The sequence below is a fragment of the Bacillus rossius genome, chromosome 1 (genome assembly GCF_032445375.1).
Source record: "Bacillus rossius redtenbacheri isolate Brsri chromosome 1, Brsri_v3, whole genome shotgun sequence".
NCBI lineage: Eukaryota > Metazoa > Arthropoda > Insecta > Phasmatodea > Bacillidae > Bacillus > Bacillus rossius.
The window spans coordinates 337,354,085-337,379,755 of record NC_086330.1 but is presented as its reverse complement, the minus strand read 5'-3'; the positions used below and the strand labels follow the sequence as shown (position 1 = coordinate 337,379,755).

Below are 25,671 nucleotides of genomic sequence, written 5' to 3'. Positions count from 1 at the left end.
GCCGAACCAAAGCAACTGCCATTGTTAAACATGTTTTAGGGCAGGAAAGTAAGGAATTACTTTGCAATATATTGAGGGAAAATAAATTCTCGGTGATTGTTGATGAATCAACTGACACAAGTTCTACCAAACATTTATGTGTAGTCGTACGAGTGCTTTCTGGAGAAGGGGTTGTAGTTGACGCATTTTACGATCTCATTCCTGTGAGTGAAGCAAATGCTGTTAACTTGCATAACAGCTTGGTACAGTCATTTGAGAAGGAAAATATTCCTTACAAAGAAAACCTAATCGGTTTCGCTGCTGATAACGCTAGTGTAATGATGGGTAAAAGACATTCATTATCTATTCTTTTGAAAAACGACATGCCCGACCTTTTTATAATGAGGTGTATTTGCCACTCATTCCATTTGTGTTCATCATATGCTTGTGCGAAGCTTCCAAGGGAACCGGAAGATTTGGTCTGTGGTATTTTTAATTATTTTCATTCAAGTTCTAAACGTATTGAATCCTTCAAAGAATTTCAAAGTTTTGTGAATGTAAAGCCACATAAGCTGTTGCATCCAAGTCAGACAAGATGGTTATCCCTTGAGTTGGTTGTATCTCGGGTTTTGGAGCAGTATGATGCCCTCATACTTTTTTTCACCCAGGCTGCCTTTGAAGATAAGTTATTAGCATCAGATGCCATTCTTCAAAAATTAAAATCACCCTTCAACAAATTGTATCTTGAGTTTCTTCAGTTTGTTTTGCCTATGTTCAATATCCTGAACAAGCAAATGCAGAGTGAGCAACCACAAATTCAAAATTTGAGGCCGAGTGTAGTTTCTGTATTAAAAACTCTCCTCGAGTGCTATGTTAAACCAGAAATTGTAAGATCCATAGATGTAGATAAAGTTGATTATAAAGATCCTAGAGTTTTTCTGCCGTTGGAAAATGTCTATTTTGGGGCAAAATTTAATATTTCTTTGTCAAAAAAAAAACTTTCTGAGCAGCATGTGAAACTTCTCAAATTGCGTTGCCTAGATTTCTACATTGAATCTGTGAAACAGATTACAGATCGTTTTCCTTTCAATGATCCTATTTTCACTATGCTTGAAGTGCTAGATCCTACTAAAATATCACCTTGTCAATCTATTGCACCACTGGCTTCCCTGTTTCCAAGATTAATAAAAGAAAATGAGATCCAACAACTCGATACAGAATGGCGATTGCTACGTAATACGGAAATTGGTGGTAGTAGTGGCAGTAAAGACACAGTACAAGATTTCTGGGATAGTGTCCGTAAAAAATCATACGCAGACTCCAACCAGGTATTTCCTTTACTAGCCAAATTTATTTGGAGTCTTTTGAGTCTACCCCATTCGAGTGCTACAGCGGAACGAGTGTTTTCAGCAGTGAATTTGATGAAAACGAAAACCAGGAACAGGCTATCATCAAAGACAGTATGCGGTTTGTTACACACCAAGAGACTAGTTTCTAAATCCGAATGCTTTTCTTTTGATGTAACTAGTACAATAATTAAGAGAGTTCAAAACAAAATGTATGACAGTGATGATGATGATGATGATGATAATAATGATGACTGACGTTTTGGTAATTGAAGAAGGAGCAGGCTACAAGCAACTTTTTGTTTTCATCAGTTTTTTATAAGGTCAGTGAAAATAAAAAAAAAAATTCTTGTGGTTTGTGTATCTTAATATGTAATGTGTGTGAAACAAGTTTTTGTTACTAATTTAAAAGTAAATGTGTGTAAAAATAGGTTTACTAAATTAATTGTAAAGGAAAGCTATATGTTTAGGATATCTACTTCTTTCTACTGTTTTTTCACGGTTCAATCTCCTGTTTTGGTGAGTGGTAGACCTGGCAACACTGTTCCATTGTTGAAGCCCAAGAGTAACCATGCGTCTCGTGTACGCCGGTCACGTGTACGTGTTCTGAATATTTTTTGTAGCACGAGTTATTGTGAAGTGGGGCAGCATAAGGTATGTATCAATTTCCTGTTTGTTTTTGTTTCTTTTTTCTTTTTTTTTTAATAATTTGGGTACGTAGTATAGTGGTCACTATGTGCTGAAGGTCTGTAACTACATTGTTTGCTAGTTTATTTTGGTTTTTTCGTAATTGATATTGCGACGAGAAGCATTTGGCTTCTTTATAAATAAGCCTTGTATAATAATTATGCCTATAAGCCTATTCGTCATTTTATTTTGGTTCTGGTAATAAAGCTTTGCAAAGCAATTATATTGTTGGTAAATGTGATAAAGGGGCTTTAATTAAACTAATTTTAAGAATGCAAACCGAAAGTTAGGTACGAGGTTTTTAGTCTAATAATGTCCTGGTGTGCAATACTTTGCCCGATAAATAAGATACAGAGCATATTGTGCAAAAAAATTCTAATGCGGGGATAACTTTTCAAAATACACTTTTAATTTAGGTATATAGCTTTAAATGAGTTCACAACAAATACTTAATATGAAAATTTAAGATAACGAATGAATCCTTAAATATTTAGGCAAAAACTTTTGACCTATTGCATTTGCTATTTACCAGTCTATAGGACTAATGATTTTTGAATATTAAAAATGTTATTATTAAACATACTTAATGTTTTCCAAAATATGTAGACCAATTATTTAATACAGCATTGTATTTTAACTAAACAAGTTTAATTTACTACTGAAACGTTGGTTTTTATATATGTACTAGCTGACCCGGCGAACTTCGTACCGCCTTAGCGTAGCAATGATGCACTACTTTATTTTGTATAGCTGACCTATCTTAGGTATGAGTACCTATTCAATTTGAACTGGAATCTATAATATCCTCCATATAAAAATGAATCCATAATTCCCTGGTATCACTATAACTGAAAAGGACCTTCCTAATTTAATTAAATAAAAAACAAAATATATATTGTCAAAATAGTGTTTATTCCATAGGATTCAATAATTCCACTAATGTTTTTACAAATTGCTATTGAACAACTTGGCATTTTTAAGTAAACAATGAGCTCAATACCACGCGCGCTCTATAAATCAACTAATAGTCTCTGTACCCCTCACTGCTTCTCTCTACTCTAATGCTTTTTGATAAACTATATTTTTAGTTTTATGTTCTGGCGCGTAAATAAATAATGTTGATGGTTTTCCGACACGGGAACAGGCGACATATAATTGGCCATGTGAAAAACATGGATTTTCTAGGTTGATGCCACATACACTTAGCGACTGCCCTTGCGATTTATTTATTGACATTGCAAATGCAAGCCGCACTGGAAACTGTAAACGCTTAAAGCTGAATGTCATAAGGTTACTTTAAAAATATTTATATTGTACAAAGTGTTGGGTTAGTTTGGAAATAATTTTATATATGGTGGTTCAGTATTCTTAAATTTTCTAATTTTCCGTTAAATTTTTTCTTTCATAAGAACCTTCTCGTGACAATAACAAACACAACAAAAAAAGAATTAGTGAAATCGGTTCAGTCATTTACGCGTGATGGCGTAACCAAGGAAAATAGGAATTCATTATTCTTAAATTTTCTAATTTTCCGCACAATTTTCTTAATTTTTTCTTTCATAAGAACCTTCTCGTGACAATAACAAACACAACAAAAAAAGAATTAGTGAAATCGGTTCAGTCATTTACGCGTGATGGCGTGACCAAGGGAAATAGGAATTCATTATTCTTAAATTTTCTAATTTTCCGTACAATTTTCTTAATTTTTTCTTTCATAAGAACCTTCTCCTGACCATAGCAAACACAACAAAAAAAAATTAGTGAAATCGGTCCAGCCGTTCACGCGTGATGCCGTGACCAAGGAAAACGGGTTTCATTTTTATATATATAGATATGTATGAATATATTTTTATTTATTATTATTTGAGTGCCTACCAACAGTCAAAGCATTTAACAGGTGGGCACTTGACAAATATTACATAAAGAAATAACAATAACGTACACAAAACACAATGATAAACACAACAATAAAAATGGGACAACACAAACATAAACACATGACAAAAGACACATATAAGATTATAATAGCTACATTTGTCAATTTTAAATTAATTCTTATCAATGAAATAACAATAAAACATTTACATCAGAAGTTATCTTAACTGCAAGAAAATTAAGATTTCAAAATGTCTTTCATTGAGTTTTTTTGCCCTTTGGAAAGGGTCTAAATCTTTCAAAATATCATTGCAATTATCAGTACACCGTTTTGATAGTTCATTTTTTATGTGATACGTTCGAAAGGGTCGCATTGTTCTATGATTGAATGACGGAACTCGAAGACCAATTTTGTTTAATATTTCAGTGCTGTGGTAAACATTTATAAAACAATTTATTACAAAAACAGTATCAGTAACTTTCCTTCTAAACTGTAGTGTATGCGTGTTCAAGATTTCAAGGGTTAAGTCGTAGTTAAAATTCTCTGAATTATCATCTATTAAATGTTTGTTATAAATGTATCTCAACAATTTATTTTGTATATTTTCAAGTCTATTTGAGTCAGTGGTAGTTATAGAGTTCCAGATGACAGAGCCATACTAATCTCGATCTTACTAAGGTAAAATAAAGACTAATTACAGAAGCAAGAGAGCTAGCCAAATAAGTTAAATATTTCATAAGCCCAATTATTTTGTTTGCACTTGCAATTAAATTATCCACGTGGTGATAAAAGTAAAATTTTGAATCTAGGAGAATACCTAGATCACGCATAAAATAAGTTCTCTGTATCATGTTGTTGTTTATTACATAATTATAAGTTTCTGTATATGTTTTCCTAGAATATGATATTATTTTAATCTTCTTAAGATTTAATTTTATTCCGTTAGTTTAACACCACTTAGTTACATTATTTATATCTTCTTGCAACAATATACAATCACTTGGTGTTCTAATGGTACTATATATTTTTAGATGTGTATGTGTATATATATATATATATACACACACACACATATGTGTACACACACACACACCTATGTATATACACACACACACACACACTTATACGTGTCTAGGGCCCCATTCGAGGACCTACTCCCTTTAGGTGAATCAGAGGACTCAGAAGCAACTGACCTGAGACAGTGTTTGCGAGGACAATCGTCTTAACAAGTGAACGAGAGGACCTTTCAATGCGAGGACCTACTGCAGTGTGGCTTCGAATGGTACCACTGTTGGTTTAATCGTTTCACTTGTCAATAAAATGCACTTTTAAAATTTTTTATTTGCGATTTCAGCAAAAATTCAGTTTATCATTACCGAATAAATGCTATATTTTTGCTAAAATAAAGTTTTTATAATCCTTTTTTTAGTACTATGTAATCACGTGTGAATTAAAAGTATTTTAATAAATTATGCAAATTCATGTTCTTTTGCCTATAAAGAAAGAAAATAAATTGCACACTTTTGGCTTGTTTCTTCAATTAATATAATATAAATATTTCGAGAAGTTGTTTAGCCCTAATCCTAGATTGGTAAATTAAAACATCTATATATGTAGATTGTATTTTATAAATGACATATAATGTCGCATAATGGAAATCGGGAAACACTTGTGTATTATCGCATGCACAAGATTGAAAATAAATTCTTTGCTAAGCGGGGAAGCAGTCTCGCAGCTTTGTCTTACAGGTGGTTGTGGCAAACGTCCAAAAGCACGTAAATATGTGTGACAAAGAAATATTTCCTGCGAAAATTGCCAGATATGTAAAAGTAAGATGGATTTTTAAATTCATTAGCTATGACCAGGGGCGTAGGGAAGGGGGGGGGGTTTATAGGGATCCATTCCTCCCCCCCCCCCAAATGTGTGGAAATTTTTTTACTCGATTTGCGTTTGTTATTTTAGCATTCAAAAATTAATAATATTTATAGCAGTATAATATTCAATGTTATATCATTAAAACTGATAAAATAGACCCATTTTTAACCTAAAAATCAAAATTTTCCCGGGGGAGTACCGTACTCCCGGACCACCCGCTTTATAAGGACGGGTGAATAGCCAAATGTTTAATTCACCCCCCCCCCCCCCACAACCTAAAATCCTGGCTACGCCTTTGGCTAAGACTATTTTAACGTACGTTGTTATAATAATCAAAACACGAAATACATGCTGCATGATTGAATAGAGGCAGATTATTTCCAAACACATTTTAGTGTCGCGAACAATAAATTTGTTTGGTACCGTATTTATTTTTGCTTTATTTTGTGTTAGTAAGCCTTGTGCATTTGAAGAGTTCGTGAGGATCTAATATCACACACTGCGCGCATTACAGTGAGTATAAGGACGTCTTCAATTGTAACAGTCTAAACGAGGACCCTTACACATGTGTGTTAGTAACATTGTGCGTTTAATGCGTTTGCGAGGACATAATATCACACACTGCGCGCATTACAGTGAATATAAGGACGTCTTCAATTTTAACATTCTAAACGAGGACACATTTCTTCGCAGCTTGGTTGCAAAGGATATCACCGGGACGTGTTTATATGACCCTCGCTCAAGTCTCTCCCCCTACCAGCCCTCCTTTTCGCTGAACTCACCCCATTCCCGTTATCTTGTTGCTTGTATATGTCTCCGAGCAAGACAAAGTACAATCCTACAACTTTTAATTCGATAGCTGGGTGTGTGGAGGAGTATTTAGTTTGTCGGGTTCTCGTTTACACAAAGGCATCCCTATCATGGCCTGATAAGCGATATGCGACGCTTGCCTTCTTCGGTTCCAGGGGAAGCGAGTGGCATGGGTAAGTGTGGCGGTGCTGGGCTGCGTGGGCCGAGGTCACTGTGCCGGCAGTGAGGCTGGTTGGGTGCGGGGCTGCGGCCCAAATAGCGATATAAAAAGTAAAAGTTTTGGCGAGTGACTAAATTTACCGGACACAGGCAGCACCCGGGCCTTATAACGCTTTTTTAATAACAAGTAATTTTATTTTCTTTCGGTGCACTTAAATTTCTTTTTTTCTAAATTTTTTTTTTCCGCCCGTGTCCGTAGGCCGTTTGGGTGAGAGAGGCCCAAGCCTCCCACCCCACTTCGTAAAGTTTTTCGCCGTGAGTCTGTGTACCGCGTGCAGTTTCATGTTTTAATTTCCTAGTTTCTCAGTTTGAGGCATCTACTAATTATCTGACGTCTTGTAAACCGAGTTCAGTCGAGGCTACAAAAATAATGTAAACTGACATTTTGTAAATTTTGTAAAATTAATTGAATAATCAATATCTTCAGAAAATCCAAATATTTAATTTCACCACCGAGATAAACTTTCCACCTTCATCTTAAAAGAAAAGGTTTCGTCTGTGTTTTGTCATTCATGGCCGTCATGGCCGACCATTAAGAGGCCTATACAGACAGTCTTCAGGGCGTGATTGTAGGGCCTTTTGTTAAGAAGAATTTGCAGCTTCTCATTACAGATAAAACTGTCATTTTTTTTGTGTATAGGGAAAGGATGAATGGGTCGATCTATAATTTTTATAATGCTTTTTAAATTTCGTAACATAGGTAAAACTATTTCCGAATGTGTGGTTTTACGCAGCTGTTATATGTATCGTGTGTAATGCATACAAAAAAAGTAGACACACACAACGATAGAGTATTAATCGTTGATTAAAATGGTGTAAAAAAAATACATAGGTCACTGCTGAAAATCTCCCAGAATTCTTCTACGACGAAATGCATTTCCGCACATTTATTCTGCCGGGAAGTGTCTCCCTCGCGCGGCGTATTCTTCAGCCGGCGTCTGGAGCCGAGGAGTGGAGCGAGCGGCTGCTGTGAAGGCAGCGGAGGGGAAGTTTGTCTGACGGCTGCTCGGTGGCCTTGTCAGCGCGTCGGGGTATCGGATATCGCGATAAGCACATGTGTTTGCAGGAAAAGTGTCTACCGCTGAGGCCGCCTGGTCGGGAAGTAATAAACAAGCGCGGCTCCAGTGGAAGGGCGCAGGGGGCGATAGCCTCTTCCGAGCCCAAATTTTACTTCTTATTTATTTGTAGGGAATACTAATGTTAACTTAAATACTTTCGTAAATGAGCTAAACTCTTCTTTCAATCAAAATTTGTACGAAAAATACTAAATGTCAGTATTTGAGACCATATATTTTGTGAATATCCCAAGGGCAATGTCATGATTATGAACTGCATCCTCCTGCGTGTGAGAGCCCTGCCCGAGAGGTCTTCCTGGAGCCGCCATTGGTAAGAAATTCTAGGATTCAGGCAGTTATTACCAGAGAAAACCTCAACCACGCTTTATATTAGCTTCACCTGTATGATTGTATGTTTGTAACCGACTCCTTTGGGTGCGATTGTGACCCACTTTAAACTGTCAGATTTCATTCAAACTTTTTAGATTTATCGAGGACCGATGACAATACGCTAATTTAAAAAGATTATTCCATTATTTAATTTGAAAAATAAGATTTTTGTCAATTTTTATAATTTTCATCTAGTCGATAAGGCAGGAATTTATGTTAAAATTAATTTCCAACCATTATCTTTAGCCGATTTCTCTAATATTAACAAATTTCCGAATACCAAAGAGAATTTTCAATTCAACAAAATAAGCAGGAATTTAAATTTACAATTTTTTTTTTGTAGGAAAAAGCCTTGTTTGCTGTTGTAATGAATGGTGATTGAGTTACCTATTAATTTTGTTCTAATCAAAATAATAGTTAAAAAACTAAAAAGTACGCTTTTATAAATAAACTAAATAGTAGAAAATAATTAATAGTTCAAAAAAATAAAAAAACACGCTTTGTATAAAAAACCAAACTAATGAATATAAATTATAACAAAAAAAATTAAAATAAATGTTAATAAGTTTTAATTAAGAATAGTATGAAATTTTTTATTAAATATAAATTAATAATAGTATAAATAAGAAAAAAATACACACAAACTTGACTCTTTCCGCAGTGCATTAAAGATTTAAACATTTATAATAAACACTTGGGTAGGTGGTGCTTGAGGCACCGATAACGAATAATAGCTTTTAATATAGAATTAATTGAATAGCATAATTTTAACGAAGCAGCTTTTAGACGCACGAGTTTATGAGATGAGAAAATATCTAAATTAAGTAATAGGGATAATTACATATGGAGCCTAATGAAAAGCTTCATTAATAAAGCAGAGAAAATACCACCGCTGTAATGATTAAAATTTTTCATAAATACGATGTAACCTGCATCTAGCGAAGTCCTCGTACTCTGCTTTTGAGATATAGTGTGTAAAAAAAATATCACGTCCTCAGAGTCGGCTTCTAAGCACAAGTGTGTCGTGACTGCGTCCTCGGATTCCGCGCTCACTACCTAAGTGTGTGTTTTTGAAAGTGTGTGGATAGCTGTGTAAGGGTCCTTATATAAGATGAGCAACGCCAAACGATACAGAGCGTGTGTAAAGACGGGCGACAGTAGCACAACGTGGTGGATACACACGCGAACTACATGGTTGACCCTTCACGTTTTATCCGAGGACCCGGCGAAAATCCTTCCAACACCAGTTTGATCGTAGAACGCGAATCCGAGGAATTTTAATCCGAGGACCTGTGTAAGGTCCTCGGATCGCCACAGGTCCTCACATCCACGCTGAAAATTCATGTGCAGGTCCTCGTATAGGGCGCCAAACACAGTCACACACACGCTTATTTAAAATTATGTTACTTAATAACTTAACAAACCTTTCCGACAAATATCATCATACTACATAGGTAAAAACACTGTAGACATGCTTGATGGAACTAATTTTTTTCTTCAGTTTTTTTCCTACTTGCTAATAAAGGTAAAGTTACGTATTGCGTATCCAAGTTAACCCTTTAATCCTGATGGTATGACCCTGATGGCATGTTCCTGTGGTACATGTTTTTTTTTATAGCAGTGGGAAGGTACGTAGCGCCAACGCGTTTCGCGCGTCAGCCCGAAACCTGACGTAATTTATATTTTACATCACGTTTCGCGCGACAGCGCCTTCCCACTGCTAAAAAAATAAGCATCATGTACCACAGGATCAGGTGTACAGGATCATGCCATCAGTATCAAAGGTATATTTGTATACACCTGGATACGGAATACGGAACTTTTACCTTGCATAAAAATGTTTTAAGGCATAATAGGGAAAATGTTTCTGCTCCGGCTTCTTCGTTAGTCTTGGTATGTGAAGTGGTGGGAGGAAAGTTAAGAAAGCCAGTAAGGAGATAATCTAATTTAATGGATATATTTACAATACGATTATTATTTATGGCATATCATCTTAGTTGCAGCATAATAAAAAATGCAAATATATTTTTACAAGTATCAGAACTTTGCTTTAAACTTTTATGGCAGATGTATGCAAAAAAAACACATTATTTTAAGATATCATGCATAAGAACCACTTGCATAAGCAAAGGGTAAACAATCTCTCATTTATCTCTTCACCATTCCCCTTTAAAAAATCCAAAAATAAACACTAGAGCTGAACTTCATTTTTAACATTTATGGTGTTCTATCTTAAATGTTTCAATTTTGATTCTTCATAGTTTGAAATTACAACACACATGTACCTACTTATTTCAAAGTAAAAAAAAATCAGCAATACCTAAATGGAAAATAAAACAAAAATTTAACTAAAACTTTCTTTGTTATTGTTTTTTACTGCGTATTTTACATCAGCTATAGTAAATTCAAAATTAAGTAACCATAACTATTCATAATCTGAATATGTTTTCAAAATTATATTCTCTTTAATTTTTTTGACATCTGTATATTTTTTATGAAAATAATAAAATTATTTTTGATCATAATGTTTTGGCGTGGTGCTACATAATAATTTGTTTTATTTTTATTAATAATGCATTATCATGTATAAAATTCTAACATGTTTCTTGGAGTTCAATTAAAAATATCAACTCATTCTCAAAACAGAGGTCCAAGATATGGCAAAAATTTAACTTATTATTTGTTACAATACCTTTTTATAACATAATATTTATAACTGCACATCAATACCTAGTGTGTACTGTGCCCGGCAGTTATCTTCGCGTCTCTCAGCGCGGGGGTGCGGGGACAGCGGGACCGGAGAAAGAAGAGGGGGTAAGCAGGCGACACGTAGCCGAGAGCCGTGTAGTGGCTGTTAGGAAAATATCGCCCTTCAGTGTATACCCGAAAATAGAAGGCGAAGGTGGCAGCTCGCAGAGGCGCGGTAAAGTGATACATAGCGGAGAGCGGGAAATAATAAATGCCGTTTATTCTATGGTATAAGTTGATATTACTCCAAAAAAGCGCAAAAGTGGCTTAAATGGAAAGTTTAACATTGTAAGTTATATGTTCTGCATTGTTTGTACACTATGAATGCTGACAATCGAATAGTAATAATAGTAATTAATTTTAATTTAATTTTGTTTTTCGTCACCTAATACAATCAATTATCATGGAAAGAGAACTTCACACTTACATTAAACAAATCATATAATATATATGAGGTTTTGAAAGTTATAATATGCATTCTAAAGTGGAAGTACAATGTAAATTGTATTTACATTTATAATAAATAATCGATTAAAGGTGCATTAAAATATAAAGCCACACATACACAAGCATTTTTTAAATGCCATTAACGTTCGTAGTCATGTGTTTCCTAAACGACTGACATGAAGTTAAAGCAGTAAATATAACATAACAAGCTCCATGTTTACTTAAATGTAAATCCAGCGCTAAATGGCAAGTTTTAGGTACGGAAACCGGAGAATGATAAGGGCTAGACTGGCTCCAGCTTCATCAACATTGAGATAGCTTTCGCGCGGAGAGCTACAATTGCGTAATGTTTTGGCCGTTTGCTTTTTCTTGTAAGACTTTTGTTTTAATTAACTTTGAGAACACAATGAATTGAGAAGCATAGTTTTAAATTTATTTTACATACTAAGTGACCTAGTTTTACAAAATAAATCGTGTCTGGTTTTCGCTAGTTACTGAGTTAACATTTCAATTAATTTTGGTTAGCATAATAATTAGCAGACACCGTAAGTATATTTGATGGGATAATGTGTCATTTGCTTTACGTATGAATTTGTTTATTAGCCTGTTTTAGGATAGGGCCTACACAGAGAATATTAACTTTTAAATGAGTTGTTTAATATAAGAAATAAATTTTGCTCGTCCAGTGAATAAAACAAAACATTTTTTTCCCTTACAGATGATTGAAGAGTGGTAAAGAAAATGGAAGTAACTTTTCACTGTAAGGAGAAACAATGTGATTTTGTAACAAAATATCCTGTGCTGTACAGCAGACATTGCTCAGTTTTCCACGTATCTGGGATTAAATCTAGATTTGTGTGTGGCAAAGTATCCTGCCGTCGACAGTTCAGTTGTCATAGCTCATTCCTCACTCACTTATCAAGAGATCATAAGACATGCACTCAAGTTCCTATTGCAGAAACCAGTATCGTTTGTGAAAAATTTACTTGCCAATCATGTTCTGATGAATATAAAAGTGTTGAAGGTATCATTAGCCACCTGAAAAAGCACTTGCAGTCCAGTAGAGATGTTAGAGTGAAGTGTCCACATAATGGCTGTGACAAGTATTATTCACTTTTGTCATCATTCACTGCCCATTTGTCAAGGGCCCATAATTCGTTCAAGACAAATTTACTTAGACCTCATTTCACAGAAAAAGAGGCGGAGAGTAATCAAAATGAGGTGTGTCAGAACAGTATTGCTAATAGAATTTCAGAACAGCCCTCTCAAAGATGTGTTGAAATAGTGCAAACAAACTGTGTTGAAATGGAGCTAACCAATTCATGTGCTTCAATCACCCAGAGTGTTGCCTACTTTTTACTCACTCTCCTTTCCAAGTACCATTTGTCTGAACACACTATTCAGTTAATTCTTCAGAAGTTTACATCTATTTCCAACTATACACTTGAAGCTGTAAGAGCGAACTTAATGAGTAAGCTATCAGGCATTGTTGAAGAATCCACTTTGAGGCAAATAATGCAAGATGTATTTGAAGAAAAACATGGTATTCTTGAAGCACTGTCACTGGAGAAGAAAAGTCCGCTAAGAAGTACATATTCCAGAAGGAAATATTATGAAGAGAATTGTAAATTTGTAAAACCTGTTGCTGTGCGATTAGGCTTAAATAAATGTAATAAAGAATGTCATATGCATTATGTACCCATATTGGATTCACTGCAAGCATTTATGGCTGACGAATCTGTTTTTTTGCAGTATGTGGAGAACATTAAAAATTATAATATTCCAAGTAAGTTCGAGCTGACAGACATTAGAGATGGAAAGGTACTAGTAACACATCCTCTTTTTTCTGTCGATTCAGAAGCGCTGCAAGTCATTCTTTTCCAAGATGAATTTCTGGTTGCAAACCCTCTTGGTTCAAGTAGGAAAGAATTGAAGATGCTTGCTGTGTATTACACATTAGCAAACTTGCATCCATGGAGCAGAGCGAATGTAGATGCAATACAACTTGTTTTGCTATGTAAATCAAAAGATTTTAAGTATTTTGGTCAGAGAGTTATTTTTCAGCGATTGGTCAAAGAATTAAAATCTCTTGAAATGAATGGGATTGATGTTAGGGAAAAGAAAGTGAAAGGTTCCGTAGTATTTATTGCTGGAGACAACCTTGGCAGCCATTGCATTGGAGGCTTTGTTGAAAATTTCAGCTCATGTCAGTACTTTTGTCGCTATTGTTGCATTTCGAGAGAAGATTTCCACAATGGAAAACTGTACGATGCTGTAAGAACCAAAGAATCATATGAATTGGCTTTACACACTGCTACAGCAAATAATTTGATCAGTTTTGAGGGCTTAAAGATGAATTCATTATTCAATGATCTTGAATATTTTCATGTTGTTGACCATTTACCCCCTTGTATTGGACACGACGTTTTCGAAGGTATAGCACAGTATGATGTTCCACTGATTTTGCAGTCTTTTGAAACTGAAGGATGGATTTCATGTGAAAATTTGAACAGAAAAATAGAAAAGTTCAAGTATAAGAATCATGATTCAAACAACAAACCATGCCACATTTCATTTTCTGGTAGGTTAGGAGGACATGCTGCTCAGACATGGACATTTATTCGCATGCTGCCACTTCTCATTGGGAAACAAATACTAGACCACTCTAATCCATCATGGAGACTATTCCTACTCCTCCTACATATCTGTCAAATAATATCATCTCCAAGGGTAAATTTTCAGATAATAGGAATTTTGTGTCTGTTACAGAGTATGTGCATATTCGAAGAAATATTTACCCTGATGTACCTCTGAGGCCTAAACATCATTACATGTTACATTATCCGAGGATGATGGTGATGTACGGTCCACTTTCCAACATTTGCACGATGAGGTTTGAATCCAAGCACAGGTACTTCAAAAGGTGTCAGTCAGCATCCAGCAACACCAAAAACGTGACTAAAACTCTAAGTATCAAACACCAGTTGTTGCAAGCAGCACATGCAGAAGTTGGCTTATTTAATTGTAGCACTGTAATCAGTAATGGGTCTAGTTACAATCCACTCTTTTTTAGTTCTGCTGTGAACCACGTAATTGAGGAATTACAATTAGACAGAAGAAATATTTCTGTTGGCACTTCTTGCATGCACAAGGGAACTCTATATAAATCAAATGATGTTCTTGTTTTAACTTCTTATTTGGATTTGAACACTGTCATTGTGAATATGTTTCTGCAAGTGACTGGATCAGAATCAGAACTGTTAATCATTGGAGAACAAGCTGAAGCAGAAAACCAGGAATCTTTTGGTGTACATAAGCTAAAGAAATCAGGGAACATTATTTGTGTCTCGATCAACAGTCTGCAAGATCATGAGCCATACCCAATTTATGAAAATCTTGGTTATCCTGTTATTGTACTAAAGCACCTGACCAGCTAATTTCCGGTGAGTTAAGCATGAAATATTTTTTTCTGTTAACTCTAAAGTGTGAACTTTTGAATTAAACCAATAACTACTCGTAGCAACTGTATAAATAAATAAATAAATAACACGAGACCACCATCAGCATGACCATATGTTGGCAGCAACATAAAGATAAAATAATTATACAGTATGCATCTGCCTCTGCATGTGCACAAGAGAGTAAACTTAGTACATTTAATACACATCCACTTCAAAACTGCACAATATACTCGCAAGTGCCACTTCCATGACGCACGGTTAAGATAAAATACAGTTTTCTTTGTTGTAATGGGTCACAACTTTGTGTAAGGTTTATTTAACTTAAATGTAGCATTAGGTGAATTCATAAATAAGTTTGTGTGTGTACACAAATACAGTGAAACTCTCTCCAAGAGTTCCTAGTAAAAATTATTTACAAGTAATACGTTCAAAATAACAAATGTACCAGATGTCCTGGTAAAATTTTTAATATGTCTGAAATTTCTTAAAAGGATTTTATTGTATATGCAGGTTAGGGATCTTGCTTGAGTGCTCTTACATCACTAACTTGTTTTGGTATATTAACATAACTGCTGCTTTCTTACCATTTGCATGATTTATGTTTATATATAGGTACATTTAAAGGCCTAGGGGTATTCCTATGTGTACGTGAAGTGTATTGCAGGACATGGTTTGGCAGTGTTATTTTATCTGCTATTAATTGTGCACTTCACATACACCATTGATGTTCTTCCATTGTAGGGAGATCCCCTAAGTTACCTAAATTTTTTATATGCCCAATATATACTATATGCACTGTAGTATATTACTCAGGTGTTACTATGTATTTGTGATTTGCAGATGGAGGAAGTAATTAATTTTATACAAGAGACAGTTCCAGGCGCCTATGATGATGCAATTTCAGAAAAGCTGGAGGAAATTGGAGTCCAGTGCTTGGATGACCTGCAATACATAAGCTTTGAAAAACATCTAGTTCCGCCCTTGAAACTAGTTGCTGCTTTGAAAATTGACCGAGCTATACAGACCAGGGTCTCACACAATTTGACTCCAGAGCTGTCAGTAGTGGCAGTGTGCTCTACTCCAGAGACAGAAACATCTTCTAGTTACAAAAGTACGCCCAAGAACATTTTGTTCCACCCACTTACAAAAAGCTCAGGAAATAAAAAAAATCTACAGAGTTTCATAATTCCTTACAACAAGTTTCCCCCACATGTTACCAGAAGTATGCAACAAAACAGGACATTGTCTAGACCTAATGTCTTGAATGAAGTAGTTAGAATAATCTGTAATGAAGTACATGCACTTGACACACATCCAGGCTCTAGATTTTTTGAGAGCCTTGCCAAAGAGCTGGTAGGGAAATATCCCAGCACATTTGGGCTAAAGCTAGAAGATGGCACTTTACTTGGTGATGGTCACCACTTGTTGCAACGAAAGCTTGAAGAGCGGATGAAAAATATGAACAGAGGAGTGAAAAGATCGCTGCATTATGATGATGGCGAGGACGACGATGGTGACTGTGTGGAAAACAAAAAGAAACTGATAACAAAAAAGGACAGCTATGGGTGTGTCAATTTTCTCCCAAAGGAATTGCCAGAAAACGAGACCCCTGCAACTCAAGACGAAAAAAGAATGTGGCTGGTAGAGGAGTTTCAGAAGGTACCAGAAGATCGCAATAATGAACAAATTAAAAGGTACATGAGTGTGACGTATGCCACACAGCGCCCATCAATCTTGAACAAACAGTTGGACACTGTGCGTGAACACTGGCCATTTCTTTTTGAGGTAGGTATTTTTTCTGTATTTATGAAAAAATGCACGTAAATTGAGCTAACATATTTTGTTTTATCTTTAGTTACACAAATTTGTTCAATAAGGCCAGTAAATAACATAAGGAAGATGTAACATTTCTGGGGTTTCAGTTATGTTTGCCATGCAGAAATAGGTATGAGCAAGTGTTTGCAAGGATTACTGTTGTGATTAAAAACTGCAATGAAATTGAAATCAAGTGTGTGTAATAGGCATTTCTGGTCATTTTGTAATGCAATTTAGTGAGTGAATTGAATAATAACTTATTGTGCAAATATGGATCTACTGGGTTTCAGCTTGTATGTAAAAATAATTCAGTTATACTTTGTTGTAATGATTTTTTTTAAATTCTCAATTGTAAGCCTACCGTAGCTCTACCCAGAAATACCCATATTTTATATACCAAAAAAATTAGGAAAATACCTAATGCTTACATGCACCAATTCCCTTCAGCTTTGAATTTAAGTTAGTTTTAATTGAATTCAAAACAATTTTAAATCTTAATTAAACTTTTCTTACTGTAAAAGTATTGGAGCTTTGCACATGTCTAGTGTGAAACTAGGTTTTAATTACTTTAATTTGTAACCAATTTTATTTTGTGTATAAAATTGTTTTCATTATGTTGTATTGTTTTTTTACAGAAAGAATATCTAGTGGATCACTTTAAAAAACTCATGGGAATTTCATTGCTTGAGGTGGCTAATGAAGCTTACCAGACCCTACTGCCATTATTGAAAAAATTTTTAACCTCCAAGGTTAATGTGGAGTCGAAGAAATTGTCTGACGAGAAGACATACATACGCGACAGGCTTGTCTTTATTGACAGAAACAATTTCTCTTCAGACCAAATGCTTATTTTCATTATTGATATCCTCATTCACATGTGGAGGCAGGAACGAGAAGAAATATTTGTGATGTATGAGGTACTCTATTATATTGTATGTAAATGATAGTGTAGCCTAAAATTGTTTATTTTCTTTTTTAAATAATCTGTAGTAAGCCCAGCACATAAATTACTTCATGTTAATAAATTTGCAGTGATGGTTGATTAGGTACCAATTTTAGCATCAAGTTTAGTTAGAGCTGAACATGCAAATTTGTCAGTCTGGTTAACTTTGAGTGGGAACATACTGAGTAAATTTCGGGCTGTGTACTTTGTTAAACTTTTATATACGTGTGTGTATGCCCCGGTGTATGTATGTGTATGTACACACACACACATACAACATACATAATTATAGTGCCTACTACATGGAATAGAAATTCCATAAAGGAAAAATTTTAGCTGTATAATTGAAGTTTCTGTAGAAATAATTGTACTGCATAACCAATAATATTGAAATATCACCTACCATTTCAAATATTTAACAATGCACATACCAATGTAAATTTCTGTGCAATAACTATACAGAACCGAGACTTCTTAAAGGTGAATGCCCTAGTATCCGCATAGTTAAGGACAATTTTTCACATTTTTATAAGAAATTTTTTAAGGCATAACAAATGTTGAACTGAAGAAATAAATATTTACATTCATAACTTTCCTTTTTTGTGTTCTAACATGTCTGAATAATTACACAAAAACCTTCTAATTCATGTTGATTTTTAAAAATTCTGTACACATGGCTCTAGCGTAACTTCGCTGATGTTAATATTAAACTCACGTTTTAAGTAGGTATAACATATGATGTACTGTCATGGACTGCTACAAATTCTTTTGAAAGCATTTTTCCATTTTCCGAGTGAGTAGTAAGGAAATTTGATTATGTTCCAATACACTTAAAGTACAAATACACTTAATTTTGAACATGTTAGTCAATGTAATCAGCCTGAATTAAAAATAAACTGATGTTGCGTGGCACAGATACCTGTTAGTGAAGTTTTTGTTTGTTTGCATCCATAATAATTTCCTATTTCCGCAGGAAAAACGGAGCTGCAGATACAAAACTTTCCCATAAAACAAAAACATAAATTACTATGCGCTGTATTAGATACAATGTAGTATCTATCAAAAACATTATTTTTTGTTGATTTTAAAATGAAGTTTCCAACAACATGTACATGCCCAAATATAGGGTATTTACATTAATGCCATATTTGATAGAAATAACAAATTTAAAAAGTTTATGGCGATACTTGCACAATAATATGGTTCTAGGTAACAGAAGCAATTTTTGAGTGTTTCAAATGCAACGCCAACCTTCACTGTTTACTATTGAATTTTTTATATTAAAATAGATACTGAATAAATGAGATATGATAGCACCTGTTGAAACCAGTTAGCCTTAGTCTTCTAGTACATACTGACTTGGCCATCTCAGGTCACTTTTGCAAAAAAAAGTGCTAACCAAGTAAATGCTGATTTTAAGTACTTTAATGTTTTTATTGGATGAAGCTTCAACCCTTACATTTTGTATGCTTGTATGTGAAAATAATTCAGTTATTCTTTTTGTAAGGATTTTTTTTAAATCAGCAAATGTAGGCCTACCGTAGCTCAAACCAGAAATGCACATGTATGGCTGTTTAACCAACATGTTCCACTTATCGAATACATTGATTTTTATTAGTACAAAAAAGTTACTTGATGTGTTTTTTAGTAGATTTTTCATTCATAAACAGCCGTGTTAATCTGTAATTTTACAATTAAAACTTAATAAGATCGGAAAATTGGCTTAAAATGTAAGCTATATTTAAACATTTCTGTTCTTCATATGCACACGTCATTAAAAAAAAAACTTTAACCATTAAATACACCAAAGCGCAATGCCTATTTTTGCATGTTCCAGCTCAAACATCTTACAATATATTTTTAAAATACTAATGTTAAGTTACATTTCATTGCTCTAATGAATCAAACCATTTTCAAAATATGTTATTGCACAACAGCACGAAACATATCCTAATTAGAACATTTTTTTCTCCTTTTGTGTTACTTGTATTGATGTCAATTAAAGTAAACTGAAGTGCAGACTCCGTAGATGAGGTTGCACTATCAATTTAATTGATATCCGAAAGTCAAATTTTATTGCATAAATAGCCAACATTGCATGCCAGTATGTTTACCTTTCTTGTGGGTGTTATATGATGCACTAAAATCTAAACCTAATTGAAAAATTACCTAAAATCTGTACAGTAGAAGGCCATATTTTACAGTTCCATTATGTTGACCTTTAACCCATCCAGACTTCTGGAATAATAAATTTTCTGCTGTCCTGATTACTGACTTTTCCCAGAAGTGAATTTAGAGCAAAATTGCTTTTATTTTTTATCCCGTCTCTATCCCAAGACCTGTTCATATGTTTTTAATTATGTTAAAGCTGCCATGTAGAAAGTAAAGCTCTTGGTTTTAACATTTTGTATTGTACCATGAGTACATAACATACAAATTTGTGGAAGTAAAAAGGTTTAATTTGGGGTGAAAACTGTAAAAGACCAGCATTATAATCTAACTTATATTATTCAAAAATAAATTTTTAAAAACATTCCATGAATAGACTTTTATTACTGCTAAAAGTAAAATGACACATTAAAAAACTAGAAATTTTGAAGTGAAACAATTCATCATAGATGTTCATTGTTAGTAACTTTTAAGTTATATTAAAACCAGAATTAACTTTTTTGAAACATTTGTAAGTAGTGTGCTGTAGCTCCTAATCTGAAGTGTGGTTTTATTTTTGTACATCAGACCATTACATTTGTTGAAAGTAGATTGTGGAAATGATTAGAATAACAACAGCTATGCATCTGGGGCGAGACTTTGCTAAAACTGTACAGGATTGATTTATGAGTGTTCTTTAGGTGTAATGTGCCTAGATTTTTTTAGTACCAGTCCATGTGTTAGTTCGTTGTATGCCATATATTTATACCAATGCTATTGTGAACAGCTAATGAGAAGAAGTCTTATTTACCAGTATTTTTTCTCTTCATTTAATTGTAAAATGATACATATATGCGGTCACCAAATGTAATTGCTCTGTCTGCTGATATGTTGCAGTTATATTTGTTTTGAATATAAAAGAATTTTGTAGCAATTTCTGTTAATATTTTTTAAAGGATACTGCTTCTGTTGCTGAAGTTGAAGCATCAGCTTCAATGCCTCATCCCCACATTGCAGTTCTGGGTGGTAACGACTGGAACAATTTGCCATTGGGTAATTGTTATTTGCCCACAATGGAAGGGCATTGCATCAGTCCACCAATGCCGGCCAGCGATGCTATAATGGTAACATTTGCAATGTATTTTGTGCATTCGGTGGCATACCCTCCCAAGACAGCTGGTATATGGGAGTTCATCCAAAGGTAATTTGTTTTTATTAGTATTAGTTTTTTTTTTAAATTTGTCTTTTCATCTACTACATTCAAAAAAGTTTTGAAATGGCTGTAGCTGGGAATCCAAAAGAGAACAAAATTAATTTCTCGGACTTCCTTACGGGGATGGGAATGTTTGATTTTTAGACTGCTTTATAGAACTTTATTATGGTACAACAGCAAGGTCTGTGTCTAAATTCGAAACATTGTAACATACAATTGACTTGTCAGTTCTCAGTATTTTAGCAAACAAAAAAATAAGGGTATCATTATTTTTAAAAATTGTATATGTTAATGTAGTAAATTTGCTACTTACCAATATTTTTACAAAACAAAATATATTTAAGTTAACTAGTTTATCTTCATCGTATGAAGTTAGTGTACTGATGCACTATTTTGGGAGAATTTCCTTTAAATGTCATACTGTTGTGTCCATAAATTTAGGCTGTACATTGATAATGGAATGTATAGATGTGTAAGTGGATCAGTCATCAAACTGTAGCTGCATAGAAGTGTTAATTATTCTTCATCATTATCATCAACATCATCATCAATGTTCCACTCCTGTTCACCATGTTGTTTACAAGCCTCCTTGTCATCCTGCCTTAGTACATTTCCTCCCTCTCCACATCCTCCCAGGTCCATCCTCTTAGCTCCACTTATTCTCTCACTGTCTCTGTCAATCTTTTTCTGGCTCTTATTCATTCACCTTGCAAATAGTACTTATTATATTCTAATCAAAAACTGCGTGTCCATGATTATACACGCCAAAAACTGCCATACACACTGTTCCATCGTTTATATTTTTGCTTGCACACAAGAAATAACATTGAGGTAAAACGAAAATATAATTAAACCTTCAGTTTCACGCAGATACTTACCCAAACAAAAATTTACGTGTTGTATAATTATAAACGGGAATAATTATCACAGCCGATAAATCATTGAAAATGTTTTAACTAGTAAATAATTTTGAAAATATATTTTGACTAAATTATCCAATGTTTTTCCAACAAGATTTAGCTAGTGCTGCACCATAGTTCTTTGTTGACTGCAAATTTTGGGTCAACTGATTGTTCCTTGTGTCTATGTGCGTATTTTCCTTTAATAGTTGTATCTAGAAAGCTCTCGTGTGTTAAAACTATTATAGATAAAGTGTTCTGAGATAAACATAATCAACCAATGTGCATAGCTAGAGAACAACAATGTAAACTGGTTGGAAGATGGTGATATAATGCCATACCAAGTCACAGCGGCCACATGCATACATAGCCATTGCACTGTTGCCATGCTGTTCTGGACACTCAGTTAGCATGTGGTTACCACACATCGGTTCGTTTTTGAACCTTGTCCGGCTTTTTTTTTACACAAAATTTCCCATCTGACACTTTCAACTCTGAATCAGTTACTATTTGGGGTGCTCTTTCCTGATGCTGAATGCTCGAAGTTCAACTTACTATTTATGATAAATTATTTATTTTGTTTTGTTAGGCCTGTTGGTACCTAAATTTCAACAGATCTCTTCTGATAAATGTGTTTTAACAGTCCCATTGTGTTAACCCTTAAGTGCAAAAAATCTAATTTTATATTTGTTTTAAGTTGTTAGTTTTGTGAAATTTTACTTGTGAGAGCAGTTTACACTATGAAAAATATTTTGCTTGCATAGTTTTCCTATGACTGCAAGCCAAAGTAAAAAATTAGCCATTTGTGCAGGCATACACCCTGCAAAAACCATTACTGTATTTCATTTAGGTATAGGTCATTTTATTAGAAAGGCGTATGCCTGCACTGCAAGATAATTTTGACTTTACAATCTAGCTGCCTTGGGAGAAATGGATGCAAAAAAATATTTTTGTAAGGGGAAGCTAATCACCTACGTAACATATACAAAGCTAACACAATTTCAAACAGATAAAAAGTATGCATTATTTTTTGTTGCTATACGCGATTCAGTAATGGGACACATGATTTTAGTTTGTTGACATTTTTGTTGTAACTTTTGGCTTGAAGACAGTTATTTAAAACTCATAAACACAGCAGCAGTACAGTCCAATAACATACTCACTACTGCTGAGGAGTTATGTTCAATTTGTAAACACAAACACTAAATTATTTACTTGGACATGTACCCTTATTTAGGAAACTGTACAATGCATTACAATATGAATACCACACCAGGACACTAAGCTTAACTCAAGACCATATACCTACACATAATATGCTTTCTACAATTCACCTTCCCCTTTTCATTTCTGTGATCCATGTTCTTCCTACTTATCAGCTAAGTTCAAGGGAGAAGAGTGTGACAAATGGTAGTGGCAGTAGTAGTATATTGGAGTTATTGCATATCGATTATAAAAGCCTGTGTCACTGTCATAAAACTTTATACATCATAGGTTTTAATTTTTAGTGGAATATTTTACAGATTTTTGGTATTTACTCAAAAATGTTCTCCCAGTTATAATGCTTGCTCTGATTTCATGCTATTATACTTTAAGCTACTTGCCAAGCAAATCTCATCCGGAAAAAAAAATATTCAGTGTACTTACTCAGTTTTCGGGTGTTGCTTTCAAATTTCAGTTTTCAGTTTAAAGTTTGCCAAATGTTGCATCATACATAATTTATATTTTTTCAGAGATCTAATATATATTTTTTTCTTTTTTAATACTCTCATAAATTTCTAAAGAAATCTTGATATTTTAACCACATCGGATACTATTTACTATAAATATGGAATACCAAAATTAGGGTCTGCATACAATAAATACATAAATTGCTTTTGTATTAATACTAATGATATGAATGGTAATATACATTTCTAACAGAGTAAATATCAAGATAGGCTATAAACGTTTGTAACTTATAGAATAATAAATTTAAATGAAGTTAGTAGGTAAGTGTTAAATTGAGATGTGAAGGTGCACTAGGGTTAATCGCCAATGGTAATAAAATTTTAAAAATATGACAAATTGCACTTGTGAGATGATAATTTGCTATTTTATTTGTAGAGTTAAAATATAATATTCAGAGGTAAGTGAAGGCTTGATAAAATGTTTTTATTTACAGTGCACTAAACTAATATTCATTTTTTGATGTTTTACAGACTTGTGTTCCATATAAATGGAGAAGGATCTAAGGTTAAAAGAGTCAAACGACAACCTGCTGCTGTACACACAAGAGTGGCGTCATTAATAGAGGCTCTGACTCATTTCAAAGAAATGTGGAGATTGTAAATAGTAAAATGATTTTATTTTTAAATGTTGATATGTACCTCTATAAATGTTAGTTTTAATGTTGATAATGCACACCTATGAATGTAAACCTGTCACATTTCTTTATTGTTTATAAAAAAGATTTCGTGATTTGTTATTACAGCCATTTTGTATTATTTCAGCTTTGAGATTATAAATTTTAAGCGGTTTTTTTTTAGTTGAGCTATTTTTAATATGTTTGATGGTAACGGAGCATACTATTAGCATACTATGTAAATTGTGCTGTATTCGGACTTGTTTATTGTATTATTGTTAATGTGTTACCAATAAATTCTTATTTGCAATTATTATTTGGGATTTAAAACTTTAAATTTGTAAAGCTACTGTGCTTCTATTGATAGTAGGATAATAATTTCTGCGTGGTGTTAGTTATTTATAATAAGTATTTATTCTCTAGAGATAAACTTTTTTTGAAACCTTTTACAGTCAAGGCCCATACCGACAAGCCATGTCCTCAAGAAACTTGCCTTTGTTGCATTGTTTTTCTTTAAGATTGTGTTTAACTGTAAATAGCGTAAAACAGTCACTTTTTAAACATGAAATATTGTTTCGTGGTATAGGAAAACTTTTCCTGAAGACAATGGTCTAGATACAAGTGTTTCCAATGACAATTTCAGATTTTTTTATTTTCATCTTTGATGGGTTTATTGTAATACAATGAAGTGTTTAACTCATTTACTCAATAATTAATTCATCAACGCACAGTCCAAATCGTTGGATCTAGACCAATGTGTTTTTTTTAGCAAATTTTTCAATTTTGCAAAATTTGATAAGAGGGTGAAAGGCAGTAGAATGTTTTTTTTTCTTTTCTTTCCCTTAAATTACCTAATGTATCGAGGTGTTATTTTCTTAAGAATGAGGATTATGTTAATATCTAAAGTATTTTCAGAATTTTTCTAAATTCTAACTTTTAAGCCGTTAAAAAAACAAAATAGGTTTGGAATTAATTATCTGTATCTGTTAAATTTTTTGAGATGATGTCTTGATAAGAATTAAGGTTGTGAAAATTTCTAAAAATCAGTTTCTGGATTTTAAAAAGTTTGAAACTTAATGATGTGAAAAGCAGAAATGTTAAGACTACTGTAAAATGAGCATGACCATGGAGAAATAAGCAGTTAATTTTTGCCATGTTCAGAGAAACCTCTTTGGTGTGGGCCTGTACTGAAGAAAAAATTCTAACGATCTCCTTGAAGCATTGTCGAGTATTTAAGTCTGTTACTGGGGGGGGGGGGGGGGGGTTCGTATTCCACGTAATAGCCTACTTTGCGAAAGTTATTACTGTGATATGTGCACACATATTATCGACAGCCAGAATATAGCGATGTAACACTCGATTCATTTGAACTGCTCTGATTAACATAGGACTTGAGAGCCGATAAGGGCAACATGG

At 33.9% G+C, this 25,671-nt stretch overlaps 2 protein-coding genes across 5 annotated transcripts in view; one reads left to right on the top strand and one right to left on the bottom strand.

Moving 5' to 3' along the window:
* Positions 1–25,671, bottom strand: part of LOC134528097 (focal adhesion kinase 1) — a 386,174-nt gene that overhangs the window by 245,451 nt on the left and 115,052 nt on the right. The window lies entirely within an intron of this gene.
* On the top strand, positions 1,889–24,358 carry LOC134528096 (uncharacterized). Its single transcript, XM_063361349.1, has 5 exons — positions 1,889–1,979; positions 15,734–16,678; positions 17,344–17,625; positions 20,756–21,000; positions 24,113–24,358. The coding sequence occupies exons 2-5, from the start codon at positions 15,734–15,736 to the stop codon at positions 24,240–24,242; spliced, it is 1,602 nt and encodes a 533-aa protein (XP_063217419.1). The 5' UTR covers positions 1,889–1,979; the 3' UTR covers positions 24,243–24,358.

What these genes read in the sequence shown, in the direction of transcription:
- LOC134528096 (XM_063361349.1), top strand. Translation starts at nt 15,734, where the DNA reads ATGGAGGAAGTAATTAATTTTATACAAGAGACAGTTCCAGGCGCCTAT. An exon ending in ACTGGCCATTTCTTTTTGAG is followed by an intron (nt 16,679 to 17,343) that starts GTAGGTATTTTT and finishes GTTTTTTTACAG; the next exon opens with AAAGAATATCTAGTGGATCA. An exon ending in ATATGGGAGTTCATCCAAAG is followed by an intron (nt 21,001 to 24,112) that starts GTAATTTGTTTT and finishes GATGTTTTACAG; the next exon opens with ACTTGTGTTCCATATAAATG.